Source organism: Muntiacus reevesi, chromosome 4 (genome assembly GCF_963930625.1).
Source record: "Muntiacus reevesi chromosome 4, mMunRee1.1, whole genome shotgun sequence".
NCBI classification, from domain to species: domain Eukaryota; kingdom Metazoa; phylum Chordata; class Mammalia; order Artiodactyla; family Cervidae; genus Muntiacus; species Muntiacus reevesi.
The window spans coordinates 38682683-38704741 of NC_089252.1; the positions used below are offsets into that span (position 1 = coordinate 38682683).

The window sequence follows — 22059 nt, forward strand, 5'->3', positions numbered from 1 at the left end:
AGTGGCCGTGGCGAGAGCAGTTTCATCAGGCTGAAATGGGTGCTAATAAGTGTTTCTACGGGGCTGGTGGCACCTCCCTGCAGAGGTTTTGTTCTCTTTGAGATTTGCTCCTGAGTTCATTTATTTCTCTGCAGGCTTCACGTTCCCTATGTCACAAGGCTTCCCATCAGAAAAGACATATTCTTTAGTACCATTTTAGTACCGGCTGAGGGAGACGGGGGAGGGATGTAGTATTTTGGTGTTTGAAAGATGAGATCAAATTTAAAATTACAAATTGACAAGAAAAGGTTTTCTTAACTGAGCAGGCAGAGCTCAGTTTTAGATTGTCTCAGGGGGCTATTTCCGTGAGGCCTGAAAAGCAGTCATGGGCTCTGAAATCCATGTGGGTTATGTCCATGACTTATTCATGCTGCAAGATGAAATGGGGTAGAATAGGAAATGTGAGTGTAATGACCAGACATGTGCTGTAGGCAGCATACATGTGTGATGCTGTGTGTGTACACACATATACATATTCAGATGCACATGTAGTCAACACAAAACTCTCATGAAAAAGGGCGTCATATCAACTTTAAAAAAAAAAAAAAAAAGGTCACAAACTCAAAAGTTGAGAGTTGTATTTTATCTGGTGGGAATTTTTAAGACTTCAGGCATGAGAGACAGCATCTCAAGTAACGTGGAGAGAACTGCTCTGAGGAGGAGGCGAGGGTAGGAGCCAGGTTATAGAGAAGGTTTGCAACAAAGGGCAGGTAGTCTGAACATCAAAAGACTATTGCGAATAAGGAAAACTAGATATCCCAAGTTAAGGAATTTAGCAGTTTTCTATGTATGGGAAGATGCAAGAGTCTGGGCTGGCTGAAATCATTCCTTTTATAGGCTTCTCAGCTATTCTGCGTAAGCATCCTGTGTTTTCACATCCTGAGCTCCTTTGGGGCTTACCAAAAGGAGTAGCTGAAGCCTAATGACTGCTAGATCGCAGGTATTGTTCTCTTTCCTGGATGCCCTTAGGCTCACAATGGAAGGCTGCAATCACTGATGACTCTGACATCCTTGTTTACTGATATGGCAGGAAATACTCCATCTCTCAAGTTCATCAGATGCTGCTTCTCTGTCAGCAAAGGTATTGAATAGTACACAGAGTTCTCTCTTCCTACTACATTTGTCCTGTGCACCAAGTTTCTCGAATTTTGCAGAAGAATCCCTGCAGTTTCCTCAGCCATTAAAAATCTAGAGCCTAGAACACCAATGCAGATTTTTAATGATGAGGTAGAAGGGAGTAACAAATTATATGTCGTTATTGCCACCTTCACCAACAATGATGGAGGATAGACTAATCAAACGCATGTGCCAATGTGTATGATTAAGCTAAATTTAATTCACCCAAAGAGTTGAGAATACGAACATCACATGTTCTCATAACAGAGTCTTCCTTTCCAGAGAAACCAAAATAATGATTTTTAAAGACCTGCCGAGCTGCCTGGTGAGACAGCCCCTTTTGAAGCTAACTCCATTCTGTAGAGATCTTTCCATTTGCCCTGCAACATTATACTCTCTCCGCTTCCGTACTTGTGACTTAAGGGCGTTTTGTTTTGTTTTTTAATTTGAACACAAACAGAATTTTGATGTTGATTTGAATCCTGATTCCTTTTATTTATTTGCCCAGTTGGGGTATTTTTGTAGGGTAAAAGATTGTGGTAAGGACATACCGACAAAGGGGGCCCAATGACTCTTTGAAAATGCATTTTATCACAGTCCAAACATTGAAGTAGACATTTAAAATTAATTATTCAACCATATAGGGACATTGTTAAGAACAGACTTACTAGTCTAGAATGTGAATGCTTTGAAGTCTTTAACATCACTTTTTTTTGTATCCATTCAGCCAATCTTAGTTTGTGAGTTGACTTTACTTCTATAACAGGCAGGTGATACATTCAGACAATTAAAAAGCACCTCTTCCTCTGACCTGCCATCCCTTTAGGTACAACTGGGACTTTACCCCAGGATCCAGAGTTGCTGGAGGATGCTAAACATAAATGTTCACACATTCTTCTGCACACTCACCATAGAACACTAGTGCAGAAAGTACTGGTGTCTCCTGAAACGTCATCTTCTAAACTTGATGTGCTTCCCTGGTGGCTCAGCAGTAAAGAATCTACCTGTAATGAAGGAGACCCGAGTTCGATCCCTGGGTCAGGAAGATCCTCTGGAGGAAGAAATGGCTACCCTGTCCGGTATTCCTGCCAGAAAAATCCCATTGACAGAGGAACTGGGTGGGATACAGTCCATGAGGTTGCAAAGAGTTGGACATGGCTTAGCAACCCAACAACAAACTTGAAGCCACGTAATAATTCCTCATGACCACATACAGAAGTAAATGTTTCCTTCCCAAAACTTAAATGTAGGGGCAAGATTGAGCTCAAGATTTTCTAAAATTTCAGTAATAATGTTAGTAATAATGTTCCTCTCCTTTGAAGAAAGGGAATTTAAACATTACCATTTTAGGTGAAAAATGATAGCACCAGGTGGGTTTTGGATGGGCAGGTGGAAATATGTTGAGCTAAATGCTGGAGATTTCAAGATGATTTAGAGAAGCCAGGCATTAGGAGGTCTGAAGTACACAGTAAACATGATGATAATTGTCAGTAACTCTTGGGCTTGTGTTATATGGCAAACACTGTCCAAAGTGCCTTTATATGTGTTAATCATTATTTGTGAGGGCTACATAGATGTATCAGTTGAGCGACTCTGGAGGAAGAAAATAGGGCCTTCTCAGCAGACTGCACAGGTACTCAATAAAGAGAGACCTTTTTCTTTTAAAACTAGTATTAGAGAAAGAGAAATACCATGTGATGTCACTTATATGTGGAATCTAAAAAATACAACTAGTGAGTGTAATAAAAAAAAAAGAAGCAGATGGAGAGAATGGAGAACAAATGGAGAGAGCAAACTGGTGTTACCATTAAGGAGAGAAAAAGGTTAAGGGCAGGACTTCCCTGGTGGTCCAGTGGTTAAAGCTCCACACTTCCAATGCAGGAGTCATCAGTTCTAAGCCCTAGTTGGGGAACTAAGATCCCACTATGCCTATCGACTAAAGGCAAAAATAAATAAATAGTTTAATTTTTTTTAAAAAAAGAAGAGGAGGAAGAGGCAATATGGGGTAGGGATTAAGAGGTACAAATTCTTAGATATAAAATAAGCTAAAAGGTTACATTGTACTACATGAGGAATATAGCCAGAATTTTACAATATCTATAAGTGGAGTGAGACATTTAAAAACTCAAATTGAATCACTCTATGGTACACCTGTAACTTACATGACACTGTACAGCAGCTGTACTTCAATAAAAAGAATAATGTGTGTGGACGAGCTGCTCGGGTAGTTTCTTGTTTAGAGGTGGAGGACCTTTGCCTGTGACCGTGGGGACAGTCCAGAGACCCAGCTGCTTCCAGAGGGCAGAAGGAAGTTAGGAAGGAAGACGGTCCAGGTCAAGCAGGAACTTTGACCAACGTCACACACCTGTCCTTGGAAATCCTCCGCCTAACTGCACAAAACTACACACCAAAAGTGCTAGATCTTGTAAGAAAAATGACACTGACCATTCAAATCTATGCATCCTTGTATAACTAATAGCAACAATTCGTTGTTCAGTCTGTTCATGTCTGACTCTTTGTGACCCTATAGACTGTATCCCACCAGGCTTCTCTGTCCACAGGATTCTTCAAGCAAGAATACTAGAGTGGGTTGCCATTTCCTTCTCCAGCAGGAAGGAAATGTAGGGGCAAGATTGACTGAGTTGAAGATTTTCTAAAATTTCAGTAATAATGTTCCTCTCCTTTGAAGAAAGGGAACCTAAACGTTACCATTTTAGGTGAAAAATGATAGCACCAGGTGGGTTTTGGATGGGCAGGTGGAAGTATGTCGAGCTAAATGCTGAAGACCTGAAGATGGTCTTTCCGAACTAGGGATCAAACCTGCATCTCCCTAACCTGAGAATCCGTCCTTTGCCCTGTGCCAAGGACTCTCTCATCCTCCTCCTCACTAGAGGGGGCCCAGGAGTCATTCCTTTCTGCTGGAGACCGCTTTCTGGCAACTGAAACATAGCATCTCAGGCTCGTGGTCCTCATCAATGATCTTTTCTTTCTGAACTCAGGAGGGGAGTAGTACCTTCATGGCTTCTTCATCTGGGCTCACCGGCAGCTTAACAGACTAGAAAGAGATATAGCTCCAAAGAGCCACCGAACTTCATGTTGCTTTTGACCCTAAGCAAAGGTATTTCTGCAGGAGTTTTAGATTTGTCGAATGGGCGTCACGTTGCCCTTTACTGGAGAGAAGATTTGCCTTTGATCACTCTAAAACCTTAATGTTCTGCAAAAACTGCTCTTGAGCTGAAGGGACTCTGCTGTTCTATGGATGTCATGCCCCTGTTTGCTAATCCTGTTAGCTAATTTGCATTGCAGCAACATGTAACATGTAACATGACATTCTGGCTCAAAAAGGGAAAAAAGGAGAAAGTATACAAGTCAGGAGGACTTCCCTGGAGGCTCAGACTGTAAAGAATCTGACTGCAATGCAGGAGACCCAGGTCCCTGAGTCAGGAAGATCCCCTGGAGAAGGGAATGGCAACCCACTCCAGTATTCTTGCCTGGAGAATCCCGTGTGCAGAGGAGCCTGGAGGGCTGCAGTCCAAGGGGTCGCAAAGAGTAGGACACGACTGTAGTGATTCAACACGCACATACAAGTCAGGATCATTTCAGTATTTGTAGTTCATAGCACCTGAATTTCACCTTGACCTTAAGATAAAAATATCTCTATACAGTAGAACACTTAAGAAGCTGACAGAGCATTCTGTGCTGGGATGAAGCTGAATGGAGTCAGTATTGAAGGACAGGCTGTGTAGTGGGAAAAACAGTATCTTAGGGAACTCCTGTGATTCCTGAACAACTACAATAGGAAGTTACCCAGTTTATCCCAGCCTGTGTAAAGAGACTCTTCATCTATGCATCCAGACTCAACCTCCCCAGATGCAGGAGACCCTGCCCTCTTATGCACATCAACACTTTTACCACCTCTGGTCACCACATGTAAGTGATGGAAACTCTCCAAGATATAATATTCTTATTTTTTCTGTATTTGTTGTTTTGTACATTTTCTTTATATATTTTTAATATATTTATATATATTTTTATTTTATTTACTTTTGGCACACTGGGTCTTAGTTGATACATGCAGGCTTCCTCTGGTTGCAGTGAGTGGGCTTCTCTTGTCGTAGAGCACAGGCTCTAGGATGAGTGCCCTTGAGTAGTTATTGCTCCACAGCATGTGGAATCTTCTTGGACCCAGGATTTAACCTGTATCCCCTGCATTGGCAGGGGAATTCTTTAGCATTGGACCACCAGGGAAGTCCAGAAATAATATTCTTGACAATGTGATGATACTAAAGGTTTTGGTGATTCAGAGTCAGCTTCAAGTCTGTTTCACACCTCGGCCTCATGAGTGGGAATAATCAACATTGTAACTGTGTTGCGGATGCCACAGCCCCAAATGATGGAATGTGGAATAAATTTTCTTATTTTACTAAAAGCAACAAAGTACAGTTTTTAAGTCCTTTTGTAAATACCATAGCCAGCTATAAGTTTGTGATGGGGTTGGTCAGCCCTGTATCTCTTGAAGAGATCACCCCCCACCACATGTTGTAGAATGTAGATAACCGCAGTCATTTCAGTGATATTCTCTTCCACACATTCAGTCTCTCTGTCCCCATCTCTTTCTTAAACCATGTTCACTGTTCTTCCTTATTACTGAAATATATGTTCCCTAACCCCTCCCTTGTGGCTTGGCTTTCATATTTCCAGGTACATAACATTCATCTCTTGAAAAATTGCTGCATTTTCAAATAGTGCTTGTAATTTTCCTTCACTGTCGAGAAGGGGTTTGTTTTCTCCGTATGTACTTGCATGGCACAGGAGGAAACCTGGGGTTATTGGAGTGTAACAAGATGAGTAATGGGACGGAAACTCAGAGGCTTTAAGTTCGGGATTTGCCACTGACTCATCCTTAAACCTGGGTAAGATGCTTCCTAGTCTCTCTGTGATGCAGTTCCTGTTAAATGGCATTAGCACCAGCTCATCTCAGAAAGCAGTCTTGAGCGGTAACAACTAGATGCAAACATTTTGTAATATTGATCCCTTAATAATAGCCTATTAATTTATAAAGGATATATCTACATTTGGGTTTTTTTTTTTTTAGTTCTCCTAATAATTCTCTGAGAAAGGTAGTCTCATTTTGGTGTTTAAGAAACCACAGCGAGTAGATGAGAGAAAAATTCCACACCTTTTCTAGGATTATGTATGTATGTTTATAGATATATGTGAGTGTTTACTAAAATATATTAGGTTGGCCAAAAAGTTATTCAGGTTTTTCTATAAGATGTAATGGAAAAGCCCAAACAAACTTTCTGACCAATCCAATATATACCCACAAGCATTCATACATGTAAATTGAAAATTATGGTTCACAGTGATGTAAGTCTTTAAAGGAACACTCAGCTGAGGGTAAGAGTCGTTTTCCACAGTAGAAACATCCAACCACCCTGAGTAGTATTTTTTTTCACTTTGATTCTCCAAATTTACTTGTTCTTCTCTCTTAGAATTTCAATGCATTTTTTTCCTGTCTGCTAAAGAAGAGGAACTGAAAAGCCTCTTGTGAAAGTGAAAGAGGAGAGTGAAAAAGTTGGCTTGAAGCTCAACATTCAGAAAACTAAGATCATGGCATCTGGTCCCATCACTTCATGGGAAATAGACGGGAAAACAGTGGAAACAGTGTCAGACTTTATTTTTGGGGGGCTCCAAAATCACTGCAGATGGGGATTGCAGCCATGAAATTGAAAGATGCTTACTCCTTGGAAGGAAAGTTATGACCAACCTAGATGGCATATTAAAAAGCAGAGACATTACTTTGCCAACAAAGGTCCGTCTAGTCAAGGCTATGGTTTTTCCAGGGGTCATGTATGGATGTGAGAGCTGGACTGTGAAGAAAACTGAGCGCCGAAAAATTGATGCTTTTGAACTGTGGCGTTGGAGAAGACTCTTGAGAGTCCCTTGGACTGCAAGAAGATCCAACCAGTCCATTCTAAAGGAAATCAGTCCTGGGTATTCATTGGAAGGACTGATGCTGAAGCTGAAACTCCAATACTTTAGCCACCTGATGGGAAGAGCTGACTCATTGGAAAAGATCCTGATGTTGGGAGGGATTGAGGGCAGGAGGAGAAGGGGAGGACAAAGGATGAGATGGCTGATTGGCATAATCGACTCGATGGACATGAGTTTGAGTAAACTCCGGGAGTTGGTGATGGACAGGGAGGCCTGGCGTGCCTCGATTCATGGGGTCGCAAAGAGTCGGACACGACTGAGTGACTGAACTGAACTGCAAGACGACTTGTAATGACCAGTTTTCCCTTTTATCTTAGAAGATTTTATCTTACGCATTGTGATATGTAAAATTCCTATCATTATTATAGTTTCCATTTCTTGAACTTTTCAAGTGACCTCTCCTAAGATCAGGGTGCCTGGGAAGCTTGCGTTGGCATGGAAACTCTTGGTCACTCACGCGTGGGTTAGTGCCCTGGATGAGAAGACGAAAGGAGTCACTGAGACTTCTGTGAATGACCATGCTCCCTGGGCACAGCCGCTGCCCAGTAGACTTCATCACCCTCCCCACCTCCAGTCAAGAAGCCAGCTGGGCAGCAGTGGGGGAGGAGCAGCGGTGCTGACCTGCAAGAAAATCATACTATATTGATGACAAAGAACATCATCATGTCTATACAGTTTCTAAGATTCCGCAAACCAGACCAGCCTGTTCCTAGATTATATGGAAATCTTAGAGCGGCTATGATGACTCAGTGGTGGTACCATGAGAGAATCATGCTGTCTAGAGATAATGCAGAAGTTCAAAGTGAAATAGCTGGATATGGCAGCACCTGGCCCCACATGACTGTTGGGTGCTTGAAATGTGGGTCGTGTGACTGAGGATGTAAACCTCAATGTTATAGAATTTTTTTTTTATACAAGTGCTAAATGTTTTTTTATCTTTTTTTAAATTGGAGTACAGTCAATTTGCAATGTTGTAATGTTGTGTTAATTTCTGTTGTATAGCAAAGAGAATCAGATATATATATATATATATATATACACATTCTTTTTTACATATATTTACATTCTTTACATATATATATACATTTTTTACATATGTATACATATATATACATTCTTTTTTGCATTCTTTCCCATTATGATTTATCTCAGGATACTGAATACCACTCCCTATAATATACAGTAGTACCTTGTTATCCATTCTATGTGTAATAGTTTGCATGTACCAACTCCAAGCTTCCCTGTTGTTCAGTCGCTAAGTTGTGTCTGACTCTCTGTGACCCCATGAACTGCAGCATGCCAGGCTTCCCTGTCCTTCACCATCTCCCATAGTTTGCTCAAACTCATGTCCATTGAATCCATTCCTTCCCCGTATTATCCAGCAATTTGACTCCTGGGCACAAAACTATAATTCAAAAGGTACACACACCCTTATGTTTATAGCAGCATTATTCACAATAGCCAGGACATAAATGTCCACTGACAGATGAATAGATAAAGAACATGTGGTACGTACAGACACACACACACACACACACACACACAATGAATACTACTCAGCCATAGAGCAAAATAATGCCATTTGTAGTAACATGAATGCAACTAGAGATTATCATACTAAATGAAGTATGTCAGAGAGAGAGAGAGACAAGTATCATATAATATCACTTACATATGGAATCTAAAATATGACTCAACATTACAGATTTTTAATTAATTTCTTAGAAAAACTACATGTGGCTAGTGACCATCAGATTGAACAGTGCAGAGAAAACTGTGCTTGTTCCTTAGGAGACTAATCACAGTGACATCAAGGGACTTTGCCATCCACTCATCTTGAGACCACTTTGGGGGTAAAAAGAGGTGAAAGAGAGAGGACCTTGAAGGCCAAGGTCAAGTGTGTAGAATTGCAGTGTCAACCCATGACATGATGGTGGCTTCTCAGAAATGACCAGGAAGCAGTGTTTCATATTGTGACCCTCCTTTGATTTTTTTTTTTTTTTTTTGCAGGCTCCTTCATGTTGGTGAACACGTCCGGGAGACCCGAGGGACAGAGAGCCCACCTCCTCCTACCTCAGCTGAAGGAGAATGACACCCACTGCATTGACTTTCACTACTTTGTGTCTAGCAAGAGTAATTCTGCCCCCGGGTCACTCAACGTCTACGTGAAGGTCAATAATGGGCCTTTGGGGAGCCCTATCTGGAATATATCTGGAGACCCTAACCGTACATGGAACAGGGCAGAACTGGCCATCAGTACCTTCTGGCCTAACTTTTATCAGGTATGCCCTTTATTTTCCATTTCCTGTTTTGAAATATCCTCTAACTTCTGAAAATATAAATCATTTTTCTATTAGTCTAATTGGAGAATGGATAAGAAGCATTGGTATTTTTAGACCGAGGTAAAGAAAGTTTGTGCCCTTGGATAGGGAATATATTAAAGCTTTGTTTGCACATTACCTTGAGAAATGAGTAAGAAGCTAAAAAGTTAAACTTGTCTTGTATATATCAATTTAAGAAAATAGAAGCAGTCATCTGCAGCAGGACAGGAAGTACTGTTTGTAAGGATGTTTAACTTTCTGTGTTGTATGTGTGTGTTCAGTAGCTCAATTGTGTCCAACTCTTTCTGACCCCATGGACTGTAGCCTACTAGGTTCTTCTATCCATGGAATTCTCCAGGCATGAATATGGGAGTGGGTTGCCATTTTCTCCTTCAGGGGATATTCCCAGACCATGAATTGAACCCCTCTCCTGCATCTTCTGCCTTGGCAGGTGGATTCTTTACCACTGCCCCACCTGGGAAGCCAGCAGTATGCATGTAAATTGCTGAAATCCTTTCAGGGTGCACTTGGGCAATACATTTTAGAAGTGTTAAAAAATTAGATAAGTCTAATTTTAGCAATCTACTATTAGGATTCATCTTAAGGAAATAATGAAGGCCAGTTGCAACTAATTAGCTACAAGGATATTCATGGTGGTGTGTTTACAATAATGAAAAATCAGGAACAGTATTACATTTCTAATAATAGAGGATGAGTTAATGTATGCCACCTCAATACAAAAAGTCATTTTGCAACCATTAAGAATAACATTACAAAAGATCATTTAGTAATATATATAAGCTTATGTTCTTAAGTGGATTAAACTGGTATAAAATCGTAAAGCATCATTTTAGATTCAATTTTAAATTAAATATATATGTACTAATACATAAATATGTATATGTAATTGCTCTTCCCTGTTGGCTTAGATGGTAAAAGAATCCGCCTGCAATGCAGTAGACCCAAGTTTGATCCCTGGGTCAGGAAGATCCCCTGGAGAAAGGAATGGCAACCCACTCCAGTATTCTTGCCTGAAAAATTCCATGGGCAGAGGAGCCTGGCAGGCTACAGTCCATGGGGTCACAAGAGTCAGACACCACTGAGTGACTAACACTTTCACTTTTCACATGCATAATTAAACTATATGGTGAAATAAATAAGTGAAAAAGTGGTATAGCCTCAGCTAGTGACTTGAATTTTTTCTTTCCCTCAGATGTCATATCCTAAATTTTGCACAATGCCCCTGTGCTATTTTTATGTATAAAACAAAAAAGATTAAACAGTAATTTTTCTTCCAGAGGAAAAATGCTCTACTTACTGCATATCCTTCTTTTTTATAAATGTATTGATAACCTGTCAAGGGCATAATTAAAAAGTAAGGCCTTTAGGACACAGTTTCTTCTTTTGTTGGATTAAAATGGAAGCAAGGGAAGTGGGTTTGGCTGAGGTCGGCATCAGAAGGGTCTATGTGATGGATGCGGCTAAGAGGCTGAGTGTTTTGAGAAACCCCTTTTGGAGGAGGCCTTCCTACAGTAGCACTCGTGGTGAAGAACCCACTTGCCAGTGCAGGAGACAACAGGAGATGTGGGTTCATTCCCTAGGTCGGGACAATCCCTCGGAGCAGGAAATGGCAACCCATTCCAGTATTGCCTGGAAAATGCCATGGACAGAGGAAGCTGGTGGGCTACAGTCCATGGGGTTTCATAAAGTCAGATGACTGAGCACACACGCAGAATCTCACAGTAGAGAAGGCCCCACAGGTGCCCATCTGGAACCTGCTTGGGAGCCTTCCTTGGTCTCCTTGGTGTCTAGGCAAGATCAGAAGGTGCATCCTGCTCATCGCTGCCTTAATCTTCTTTCCCCACCCAGGACTTCTAAGACTCAACTCTTGCGGGACCCTCCACAGCTGCCAGAGCCCAGCGCATGGGTTTAGTTTTGACACTGGCTGCAATCCAGTGTCTAGATCCCCCATGCCACAGTTAAGAGTTGGAATGCTGCAACTAAGGATCCCAAATGCTGCAACAAAGACCCAACAAAACAGAATAAATATTTTTAAAAAATAAGTAAAGGAAGTGACACCTTTTTGAGACCCTTTCTCACTGCCCAGGGACTCTGCTTCCCCCAGACACTCCATTATTTAGACTACAAGATATTAATACATGATAAAGATCTAGCAAATTAATGTGGAGTGACCATAGGCTTGAAATACTACCATATTAAAATACTTTATATTCATATAGTACTTTATTTCTATAAGATGCTTTTTACACTTTTGAAGGTAGTTTTGATTTCATGAGTTAAGATTGGTGAATGAAGTCTTTTAAGGAATTTCACTTTATACTGTTATGATTTCACATTATAATATTGCTTCAAAATGGGTAAAAGAACATATGCTTTGCGTCAGATAGAACTGGATTTGCTTATAAAGTTGGTTTTAAGTTTGGGCAACTTAAACTTATGAGCCTTTCTACTTACAGGACTAAGTGTAAAGACAGGGTGAGGCGTGAAGAGGGAGGAAAAGCACAATTTGGATGTGCTAGTCTCTCAGTAAATGGTGGTAATTTATGGAGATTCAGATTTGTGCTGTGCTCACTTGCTCAGTCGTATCTGACTCTTTGCAACCCCACGGACTGTAGCCCGCCAGGCTCCTCTGTCCATGGGGATTCTCCAGGTAAGAATACTGGAGTGGGTTGCCATGCCCTCCTCCAGGGGATCTTCCCAACTCCAGGATCAAACCCAGGTCTCCCACGTTTCAGGTGGACTCTTTACCATCTGAGCCACCGATCAGATTTGTGGAAAACAGAAAAAAGGAGAAGTGGATTAATAGTTGATGCTTTCTCCTGCTAAGTCATTCCTTAAATGTGTTTGGTGCCGTGGCAGAAACTGTGCATAGAAAAAAGTTTCTGGAAACAAATCCTTCACTGAAACGCTGGATGAAAGGGAAGAACCAAGGGCTTTGGCACCAGAACATTGCAGCATGAAGCTGCTATCGTGGTGTTCTGCCTGCCCTGGGGAGCAGGTGCTCTGGGCGGCGGAGGGCAGGAATGGGGGTGCTATGCTGAGCTCCTCCTATCTGTCCTGTCTCTCATCCTCCCTTACTTTTGTCAATAATGTCTGTTTCTCCCATATCTTTGGCTGCAAGATCCTGAGTCAGTTCTCATCTCGGTCAGAATCTGAGTCTTGTAAGTTGTTGGGTTTGGGAAGGTTTTCAGCGCAACTGAACACCACTAGCCTGTGTATTTTGGATAAATATAGTCTGTTCTGTTGGGCATCCCTTTGTTTTTATAACCTTTTTGCTAACATGATCTTTATTAGAATGTGTAGCCTTTTAAAACGTCTCTTAGCAGAGCGAAGTGTTCTTGCCACAGTAGTCATTTAGTGGAGATTTTCCTATTTAGGGGAAAATAGTATTCTGCAGGTACCCATCACAATGATGATTTGCATGGAACACAGGGCCTTGCAGGTTAATTACTGTTCATTAACACACAAACCGTCAAGTGTATGGAGATTGAAAGTGAAAGTGAAGTCTCTCAGTCCTCTCCGACTCTTTGCAACCCCATGAACTTTATTTTATTTTTATTTTTTAATTTTTTATATTGTAGTGGTTTTTGTCATACATTGACATGAATCTGCCATGGATTTACATGTATTCCCCATCCCGATCCCCCCTCCCACCTCCCTCTCCACCCGATTCCTCTGGGTCTTCCCAGTGCACCAGGCCTGAGCACCTGTCTCTTGCATCCCGCCTGGGCTGCTGATCTGTTTCATCCTAGATAATATACATGTTTCGATGCTGTTCTCTCACCAGGCTCCTCTGTCCATGTGATTTTCCAGGCAAGAATACTGGAGTGGGTTGCCATTTGATTACCACGTACTTAATTCCCCAATTAGTGTTTGTCCTAACCGCTGTGACGTAGGACCTGCCCCTGTGTTGGGGGCAGCACATGCACGGCTGCCTGCTTTCGCCAAGGCCCCTGGGCTGTAGCCCCTCTTGCGCTGATTTCCACACTGCTGCCGTTTGAAGAACAGCGTTTTCCTCTCACAAGAACCGTTTTGCTTTGTTGTGAAGGTTTTAGAAAATACGTCGCTTGGATTCCATTCCTTCCCCACTCCCCTCTCTTCTTCCCCACCCCCACAAGTTTCTGGAGGCCTCTGATGAATTCCTCTGGGTTCCTAACCCCATGGGCACCCAGAGACACTCCTGGAACCCCACATTCACTGCCCTGCTTTTGGATACAGTGGCTTTGAGTCCTCACTGAAGCCAGGAGAGTAGTGATCTTTAACAGAAATGGTTGTTTTGAAAAGGAAAAAATGCACAGGTGGTCTAGAAATCCACCACCACCACCCCCTCCCCCCCGCCAAGCTCCTGAAATAAGGGGTCCTGCCAGGCAGGGGACAGTGACGAGAAGGATGGGAAAGTCAGGGAAGATGATGGTGTTCTGGTTGCTCCACTTGTCGTCTAGTCGCCAAGTCGTGTCCAACTCTTTTTGCGACCCATGGGCTGTAGTCCACCAGACCTCCTGTAAAAACAAATCACTTAGATGCACTGAAGGGCCTGGCAGGAGAGGAGGGGTGGATCCCTGCTCTCTGTTCTCCATACACCAAGCTTACCAAGGGACTAGCATTTCAAGGGAGGCTAAGCCAAGATTTGCCCTTTACCCATCTGCCAGATTTCCTGGTGGATGGTGGTTTGCCGGAATAGGAAGGACTTGGTCTTTCTTACCTCTTCTCATCACCTTCCAGCTGTACTCCCACATGGCAGCCTTGGTTTCTTACTGGCCTGGCCTTCAGCCCACTTTACAAGAAGGTCATGAAAGCCACGCTGAGCGGCAGCAGCTCAGCAGGCACTTGCTGCTAAGTTGTTGTCGTCGTCCCGTCGCTAATTGTGTCTGACTCTTTGTGACTCTGTGGACTACAGCATGCCAGGCTCTCCTCTCCTCCCCAGAGTTTGCTCAGATTCATGGTCATTGAGTTGGTGATGCTATCTAACCATCTCATCCTCTGCCACTCTCTTCACCTTTTGCCTTCAATCTTTCCCAGCATCATAGTCTTTTCTGATAAGTCAACTCTTAGCGTCAGGTGACCAAAATATTGGAGTTTCAGCTTCAGCATTAGTCCTTCCAATGAATATTCAGGGTTGATTTCCTATAGGATTGACTGGTTTGGTCTCCTTGCTGTCCAAGGGACTCTCAAGAGTCTTTTCTAGCACCACAGTTTGAAGGCATCAATTCTTCAGTGCTCAGTTTTCTTTATGGTCCAGCTCTCACATTCATACATGACTTACTGGAAAAACCATAACTTTGACTATAGGGACATTTGTCACCAAAGTGATAGACAGTGTCTGAGGTCTGCATGGGTGAGTGTTTTCCAAACTGCATTGCAAGGAAGGTTCAAAGGCACTGGTCAACCAAATGGGAAGAAGCACTGATTTAAGGGAATTGAATGCATCCTGTTTCACAAGGCATTTCAGAGGCCATGGGAGACACGTGGCAGGTGCATATGCTGGGGTGAAGCGTGGACATCCATCTGGGCTTTAGCAGAACATCTCTACTCGCATTGCTTCCTGGAGTACACTTGGGGAATCCTGGTATGTACTTATGGAAGAAGAGAAGGCTCCCCGACTGCATTCATTCCTTAGCTTATGGTCCTTACTCCAAGTGTGAGACCACTGAATCACTTTATACCAAGTGCAAGACAATCAGCTTGCTCTGTCCATCTGGGAGGACACAGGAAATTAGATATGGCAGAGAAGTGAAGCCCTGTCTCGGGCAGGAAAGCTGCTCTAATTAGGTACCCCACCCCCTGCATTTTGTGCTAAAAAGAGATGAGTTTGAAGAAATCAGTGAGGACGTATGAGGCTGTCACTTTACTACAGACATAGAGCTGCATTTAGGAAGTAGAGGGGTTCACATGACAGTTTCATATCTTCACAGATGATGTTTTATCCATTTATTGTGAAAAACTTGCATATCTCTGAGTTTCCTTCTCAGTTTATACTTGTTATTTGATATGATTAAGGACAGGTCCTTCTTCTGGGCAAACATCTTCCATTTCTCTGAGGTCTGTCACTTCTAGCTGCTCATTACTTTTCCTTTTCAGTTTCCTATTTTGTTTCCCTGTGCCTTAATTTGCTTACATATCCCATTTTGTAGAGTGGACATTTGAGCCATGAGTAGAAAAGATTAGAAAAGAACATTTCCTCTTTTCAAAAGAGAAAGGGAAAACACAAGAAAGTTGAAGAAATTAGTGTTGATTGGTAGGAAAAAACATGGCATCATTTCAGAATATCCTGAGTGATGTAACAAAGAACCAATAATCAGCTCCGCTGTGAAGCTTGTCCTTTGAATTTTTTAACCTAGAGAAAGTAGGTTTTAACGTGACTTCAATACGTGCATCTAAACAAAGGTCTTCGTTCTTTTTTCCTGATTTTCTAAAGTCATATCATTTGTGGATTTGCTTTGGCTCTTCATTATCACAGAAACTTTTCTTTTCCTGTGTATGTTTTAGTTTTATTTTTTTATTTGGAAAATAAAGTAGCAGTTTTTGTGAATATGATATACTTAGCCTTTGGTGGGAGTTGAGAAACCTATATGCAGGTCAGGAAGCAACAGTTAGAACTGGACATGGACCAACAGACTGGTTCCAAATAGGCAAAGGAGTACGTCAAGGCGGTATATTGTCACCCTGCTTATTTAACTTATATGCAGAGTACATCATGAGAAACGCTGGGCTGGAAGATGCACAAGATGGAATTAAGATTGCCAGGAGAAATATCAATAACCTCATATATGCAGATGACACCACCCTTATGGCAGAGAGTGAAGAGGAACTAAAAAACCTCTTGGTGAAAGTGAAAGAGGAGAGTGAAAAAGTTGGCTTGAAGCTCAACATTCAGAAAACTAAGATCATGGCATCCGGTCCCATCACCTCATGGGAAATAGATGGGGAAACAGTGAAAACAGTGTCAGACTTTATTTTTGGGGGCTCCAAAATCACTGTAGATGGGGATTGCAGCCATGAAATTGAAAGATGCTTGCTTACTCCTTGGAAGGAAAGTTATGACCAACCTAGACAGCATATTAAAAAACAGAGACATTACTTTGCCAACAATCCGTCTGGTCAAGGCTATGGTTTTTCCAGTGGTCATGTATGGATGTGAGAGTTGGACTGTGAAGAAAGGTGAGCGCCGAAAAATTGATGCTTTTGAACTGTGGCATTGGAGAAGACTCTTGAGAGTCCCTTGGACTGCAAGGAGATCCAACCAGTCCATCCTAAAGGAAATCAGTCCTGGGTGTTCATTGGAAGAACTGATGCTGAAACTGAAACTCCAATACTTTGGCCACTTGATGGGAAGAGTTGACTCTTTGGAAAAGACCCTGATGCTGGGAGGGATTGGGGGCAGGAGGAGAAGGGGAGGACAGAGGATGAGATGGCTGGATGGCATCACCGACTCGATGGACATGAGTTTGAGTATACTCCGGGAGTTGGTGATGGACAGGGAGGCCTGGCGTGCTGCGATTCATGGGGTCGCAAAGAGTCGGGCACAACTGAGTGACTGAACTGAACTGAATACATATGTATTTTGATAAATGTTTGCAAACTAAATATGCTCATAAAGTCATGACCCAATGTAAGAAATTGAACATGCTCAGCTCCTCCAGAGACTAGCCCCTCTCCCAGCCTCTGCCCCTCTTATATTAATAGCCCATCCTCAGGAATAATCTTAACTTCTACTATAGACTGAATGTTTGTGCCCCACTCCAAATTCATAGCTTGAAATTCAGTCTTCAGTATGATACAGTATAGCTGTTTATTTAAACCTAAACCAGAAAGGGGCTATGAGGCTCTGTGTGGGAGGACAGACAGATGCCACAGGAGCCCCTTTGTTCTAGGGACTGGCAGATGGCTTCCACCAGCCCCTCTTCCACGGAGACTGTTTGTGTTGTAACCTAAGGCCTTTGCTTTGCTCACATGTGGCCGGGGGAAATGGCAGTGTGGAAAGCTAATTTTGCTCCTCACTGAAGCAAGGAGTACCAGAGATGCTGCTGGGTTAAACCTCTTCCCATCTCCCGTTTGGCAGACTCAGATCCAGGATGAGTCTTCATGAGTGAAAAAAGACAGCACTCATTAGTCAGTGGTGTAACCATTTCTTTCCTAACCGAAAGTCAGCAGCTTTCCCCCAAGTCTCCAAAGACGCCGGGGGTGCAGCATCTTGTCCCCCAGAGACGTTCTGTGTTGAGTGATGGAATGTCTGTGGGTTCTGTCTAGTCTGCATATCTTTACTTCCCACCACTGCCAATAACATCTGGGATCCAGCAGCAGAAATGAGCATCGAGTCCTTCCAGCAGCCGAGAACTCTGATAGAAGTAGGCCTCGGTTTGAATCCAGACACACTCCCGCAGTTTCGTCCCGAACATCACCGTGAGTGCTGAATTGGTGAACACTGCACTCTGCTTCTGTGGGGACAGGACGTCAGTCCCACCACGAGAGCCTCTGGCCACGAGATTCTCATCGACCAGTCAAGCCATGACCTTGGTTTGTGTGTGTTTCTGTCAAGGTGCCTTATTTAATGTACATCACTGATGCCTGTCATGGAACGTGGCCAAGAGCACTAGCTCAGGCCTGAAGGAAATTTATTTATTTAACATATGTGTTTTCTCTGGATGACACATCACAGCCCTGTGCGCTTGGCAACAACCAGACAGCGCTTCAGTGCTGAGCTGGGGGCCATCTCAGACAGCAGCATCGCCAGTAAAAGGTTAGCCTCGATAAGGACAGTTGTTAGCGGCCGGAGAGGGGAAGCTAGAAGGCAGAGCCCCTTTTTCCCCTTTTTCCCCAGCCTCTGCTGGGCCGTGTGTGTCCGCCGTCTCTAGTGTTTGCTGCTCCGTCCTTGTTCTCAAATGACCAAGAACGCTTTGCAAGGATTGATTTTGGGCTTTCAAATAAATTACAGAGCAGTCAAATTCAAATTCAGAATCAGCAAATACTGAGGGTTCATTGTATTTTCTGTTAAGTCAGATTCCCTGCCTCCCCCCCAAAAAAGGTGAGGTAAGATGAAATACTGTATGGTGACAAAATTATTCCAGAATAATGCAGTTCGACTCTGTGATACCATCATACCCACCCCCAACTTCAGCTTTCAACCTTTCAAATAATCATAGCTTAAGTTAGGCTGGAGGGCAAAGGCATTTATCCTGAAAATGCATGTGTATCAGTAAAAACTCAAACATTCAGCCGCAATCTAGCGAATGCCAAAGGACTTTGTGTAGAATGAGATGTGAGAGGCTTGACTATGAAATTTTTATTATAAATTCTTCATAGTTTGGCTTCTTTATAGAGGATTTGCCTTCTACATGAGCTGGGTTTTCTTTCATTTAAAAAAAAATTTTTTTTTTTCAAGTTATTTTTTGGCTACACTGGGTCTTTGTTGCTGCGCGTGGGCTTTCTCTAGTTGCGGCAATTGGGAGCTACTGTCTAGCTGTCCTGTGCAGGCCCCTCATTGCGGTGGCTTCTCTTGTTGCAGAGCACCGGCTCTAGAGCACGCAGTCAGTACTGTGGCGCCCGGGCTTAGTTGCTCTGCATCATGTGGGATCTTCCCAGACCAGGGATCAAACTGGTATCCCCTGCATGGCAGATTCTTAACCATTGCACCACCAAGGAAGCCCTCTTTCATTTTTAGCTTAATTTTTAAGACAGTGTTTTGAGGTCTATCACGTAATTCATTTCTATGGTTTTGTTTTATGCTTTAAAAATTTGGTAATGATTACTGCAAGGTAAGGGGGGCATTGAAAACACCCACCCCTGTACCAGAGTTGAAACAAGTCAGCCCAGGAGAGGGCTTTCTCCCTGCCATTGCTAGAGGAGTACAAGGCTCCCCCAGGAAGTGCAAAGCATATTGAACTTGCTGTGAGGAACTATTGCTGTCGACGTATGCTTTCTTGTTATCCAGAGTAATGGCAGCTGCTGGTGAGCCAAGCAGGAAGGTTTCCTCTTAAAGCAGGAGGCTGGATAGTAAATATTTCAGGCTTTTCAAGCCAGATGGTCTCTGTGGCAGCAACTCCACGGTGCTGAGATTGTGACAGTCACTATAGATAATCCATAAATGAATGGGTGTGACTGCTTTCCAATAAAGCTTAATCTGCAGACATGGACATTTGAGTTTCATATACTCATGTTGGGCTTCCCTGGTGGCTCAGACAGTAAAGAATCTGCCTGCCAGTTCGGGAGACCTGGATTCGATCCTTGGGTCAGGAAAATCCCCAGGAGAAGGAAATAGCAACCCACTCCAGTATTCTTGCCTGGAGAATTCCATGGACAGAAGAACCTGGCGGGCTATGGCCCATGGGGTCACAAAGAGTCAGGTACAACTGAGCGACTAAGCGCACACACAGAGACACACACACATTTCTCGTGTATCACAAAATCTTCTTTTGAGTTCCTCCTACCAGTGAAAACTGTAAAAACCATCCATGGTTTGTGGGCCAGACAGAAACAAGAGAGGAGGGGCAGATTTGGTCCATTTGCTATAGTTTGCTGACCCTTGTCTTAAAGTTTGTGTTGTTAAAACTGTGTCATATAGTTTGGCCCTTGCAGCTATATTTCTAGGTCAAAGATGGCTACATTCTTACTTCAATCTAGAAATAAAGAATTTAGAACATATATACATTTATGCATTAAAAGTTATATATATATATAATATATATTTGTGTGTATGTGTATATGTGTATGGGCTTTCCAGGTGGCACTAGTGGTAAAGAACCTATCTACCAATGCAGGATGCATAAGAGATGCAGGCTCGGTCCATGGGTGGGGAAGATCACCTGGAGGAGAAAATGACAACCTACTTCAGTATTCTTGCCTGGACTGGAAAATCCCATTGACAGAGGAGCCTGGTGGGCTACAGTCCATGGGGTTGTAGAGTCAGAGATGACTGAAGTGACTGAGTACACACACGTGTGTGTGTATGCATGGTTGTATATTATATGTGTATATGCATACATATGTGCATTTATTCTACATATGGTCTCTCATACTTGCTAGGTTAGGCAGTCACATCACATGAAAAAAGTTCAGACTTGAAAGTAAAATAGACCTGAAATTACACCCTGAGTATGTGACCTCAGAAAAATCACTTTACTGAGTCTGTTCTGTATCTACTGAGGTAGATAATATTCACTCCAATGGATATGGTTGACTGAGAAAAATTTGATAATACATACAAAAGGTGCCTGGGACATGGATGTAAATGGTAAATAAATGTTTTTTGAATTGTTGATTTTTTTATAAAGAAAAAAATTGGTGTGGTTCCCTTGAGAGACTCAAGTCTCTCTTCTAATATAGGTTTTTAATAGATTCTGTCCTGTTTGATAAAAATAAGCATGGCCACGTCCCACATCAATTTTTACACCATTTTTTTTTTTTTTTTGCTTTCCAGTGGTGCTGTCTATGGTCTTGTGTTAGTCTCCTCTGACTTCCATCTTTTTGGCTGTGGATGCAGGCATCTTCAGACACTCCTGGATCCACCCCCATCCCTTCATATGTGTGTTATATTTCTGTGCAGCAATACTTGTCTTTTGATAGAGTGGACCAGTGTTTGAAAAAAAGAGACAAAACTATTTCTGCTTCTGAAGCTTTCTTGGCAGGGGCACTGGCTAGAAAAAAAGTACAAAATGGAAAACTTGCCAGATAGCAAGGGTTCATGATGAGAAAAGCTTTTCAGGGCATGGTTAAATATGCTTTTAAGAAACTTGTTTAAGGACTTCCCTGGCTTCTCAAGTGACACAGCAGTAAATAATCTGCCTGCAATGACGGAGAGTCGGGGAACATGAGTTCAATCCCTGGGTCGGAAAGACCCCTTGGAGTAGGAAATGGCAACCCACCCCAGTATTCTTGCCTGGAGAATCCCATGGACAGAGGAACCTGGTGGACTACAGTTTATGGGGTTGCAAAAAATTGGACAGGACTGAGCGACTGAGCAGGCATGCCCACTTGCAGTCCAGTGGTTAAGACTTTGCCCTATCTTTCATGCTCCTTCCATGGAGTCACAAAGAGTCGGAGATGACTGAGCTTCCGAACTGATCTGAGCTCCTGCTCCTTCTCCCTCCATCCCTGAGCCCTGGCAAGCACTCACGCGGCCTCCGTTTCTAAAATGCTGACATTACACGTTGTTACATAAATGGAATCATATTGCGTGTAATCTTTTGTGATGGGCTTTTTCACTCAACGCATTTCTCTGGAGATTCATCCCATCACTGGTTGTGTCAGTAGTTAGTTCCTTGAATTGGAGTCAGTTCTAGTGAGGTGGACGAACCTAGAGGCTGTTAATACAGAAGTAAGTCAGAAAGAGAAAAACCGATGTTATCTAATAATGCATATATAAGGAATCTAGGAAAAATTGGACTGATGAATCTATTTGCAGGGCAGCAGTAGAAACAGACATAGAGAAGAGACTTGTGGACACAGCGGGGGAAGGAGAAGGAGAAAGTGGGACAAATTGACAGAGTAGCGCTGAGACACATACACTATCATGTATAAAATAGATCGCTCGTGGGAAGTTGCTCACACAGGGAGCTCAACTCACGCTCTG

At 42.7% G+C, this 22059-nt stretch overlaps 1 protein-coding gene across 4 annotated transcripts in view; it reads left to right on the plus strand.

Moving 5' to 3' along the window:
• Positions 1-22059, plus strand: part of PTPRM (protein tyrosine phosphatase receptor type M) — a 637795-nt gene that overhangs the window by 231665 nt on the left and 384071 nt on the right. For all 4 annotated transcript variants that reach the window (XM_065932554.1, XM_065932556.1, XM_065932555.1 and 1 more), the window contains exon 3: positions 9163-9434. In XM_065932554.1, coding sequence (XP_065788626.1) covers positions 9163-9434 — 272 coding nt within the window. The remainder of the gene's footprint in view (positions 1-9162; positions 9435-22059) is intronic.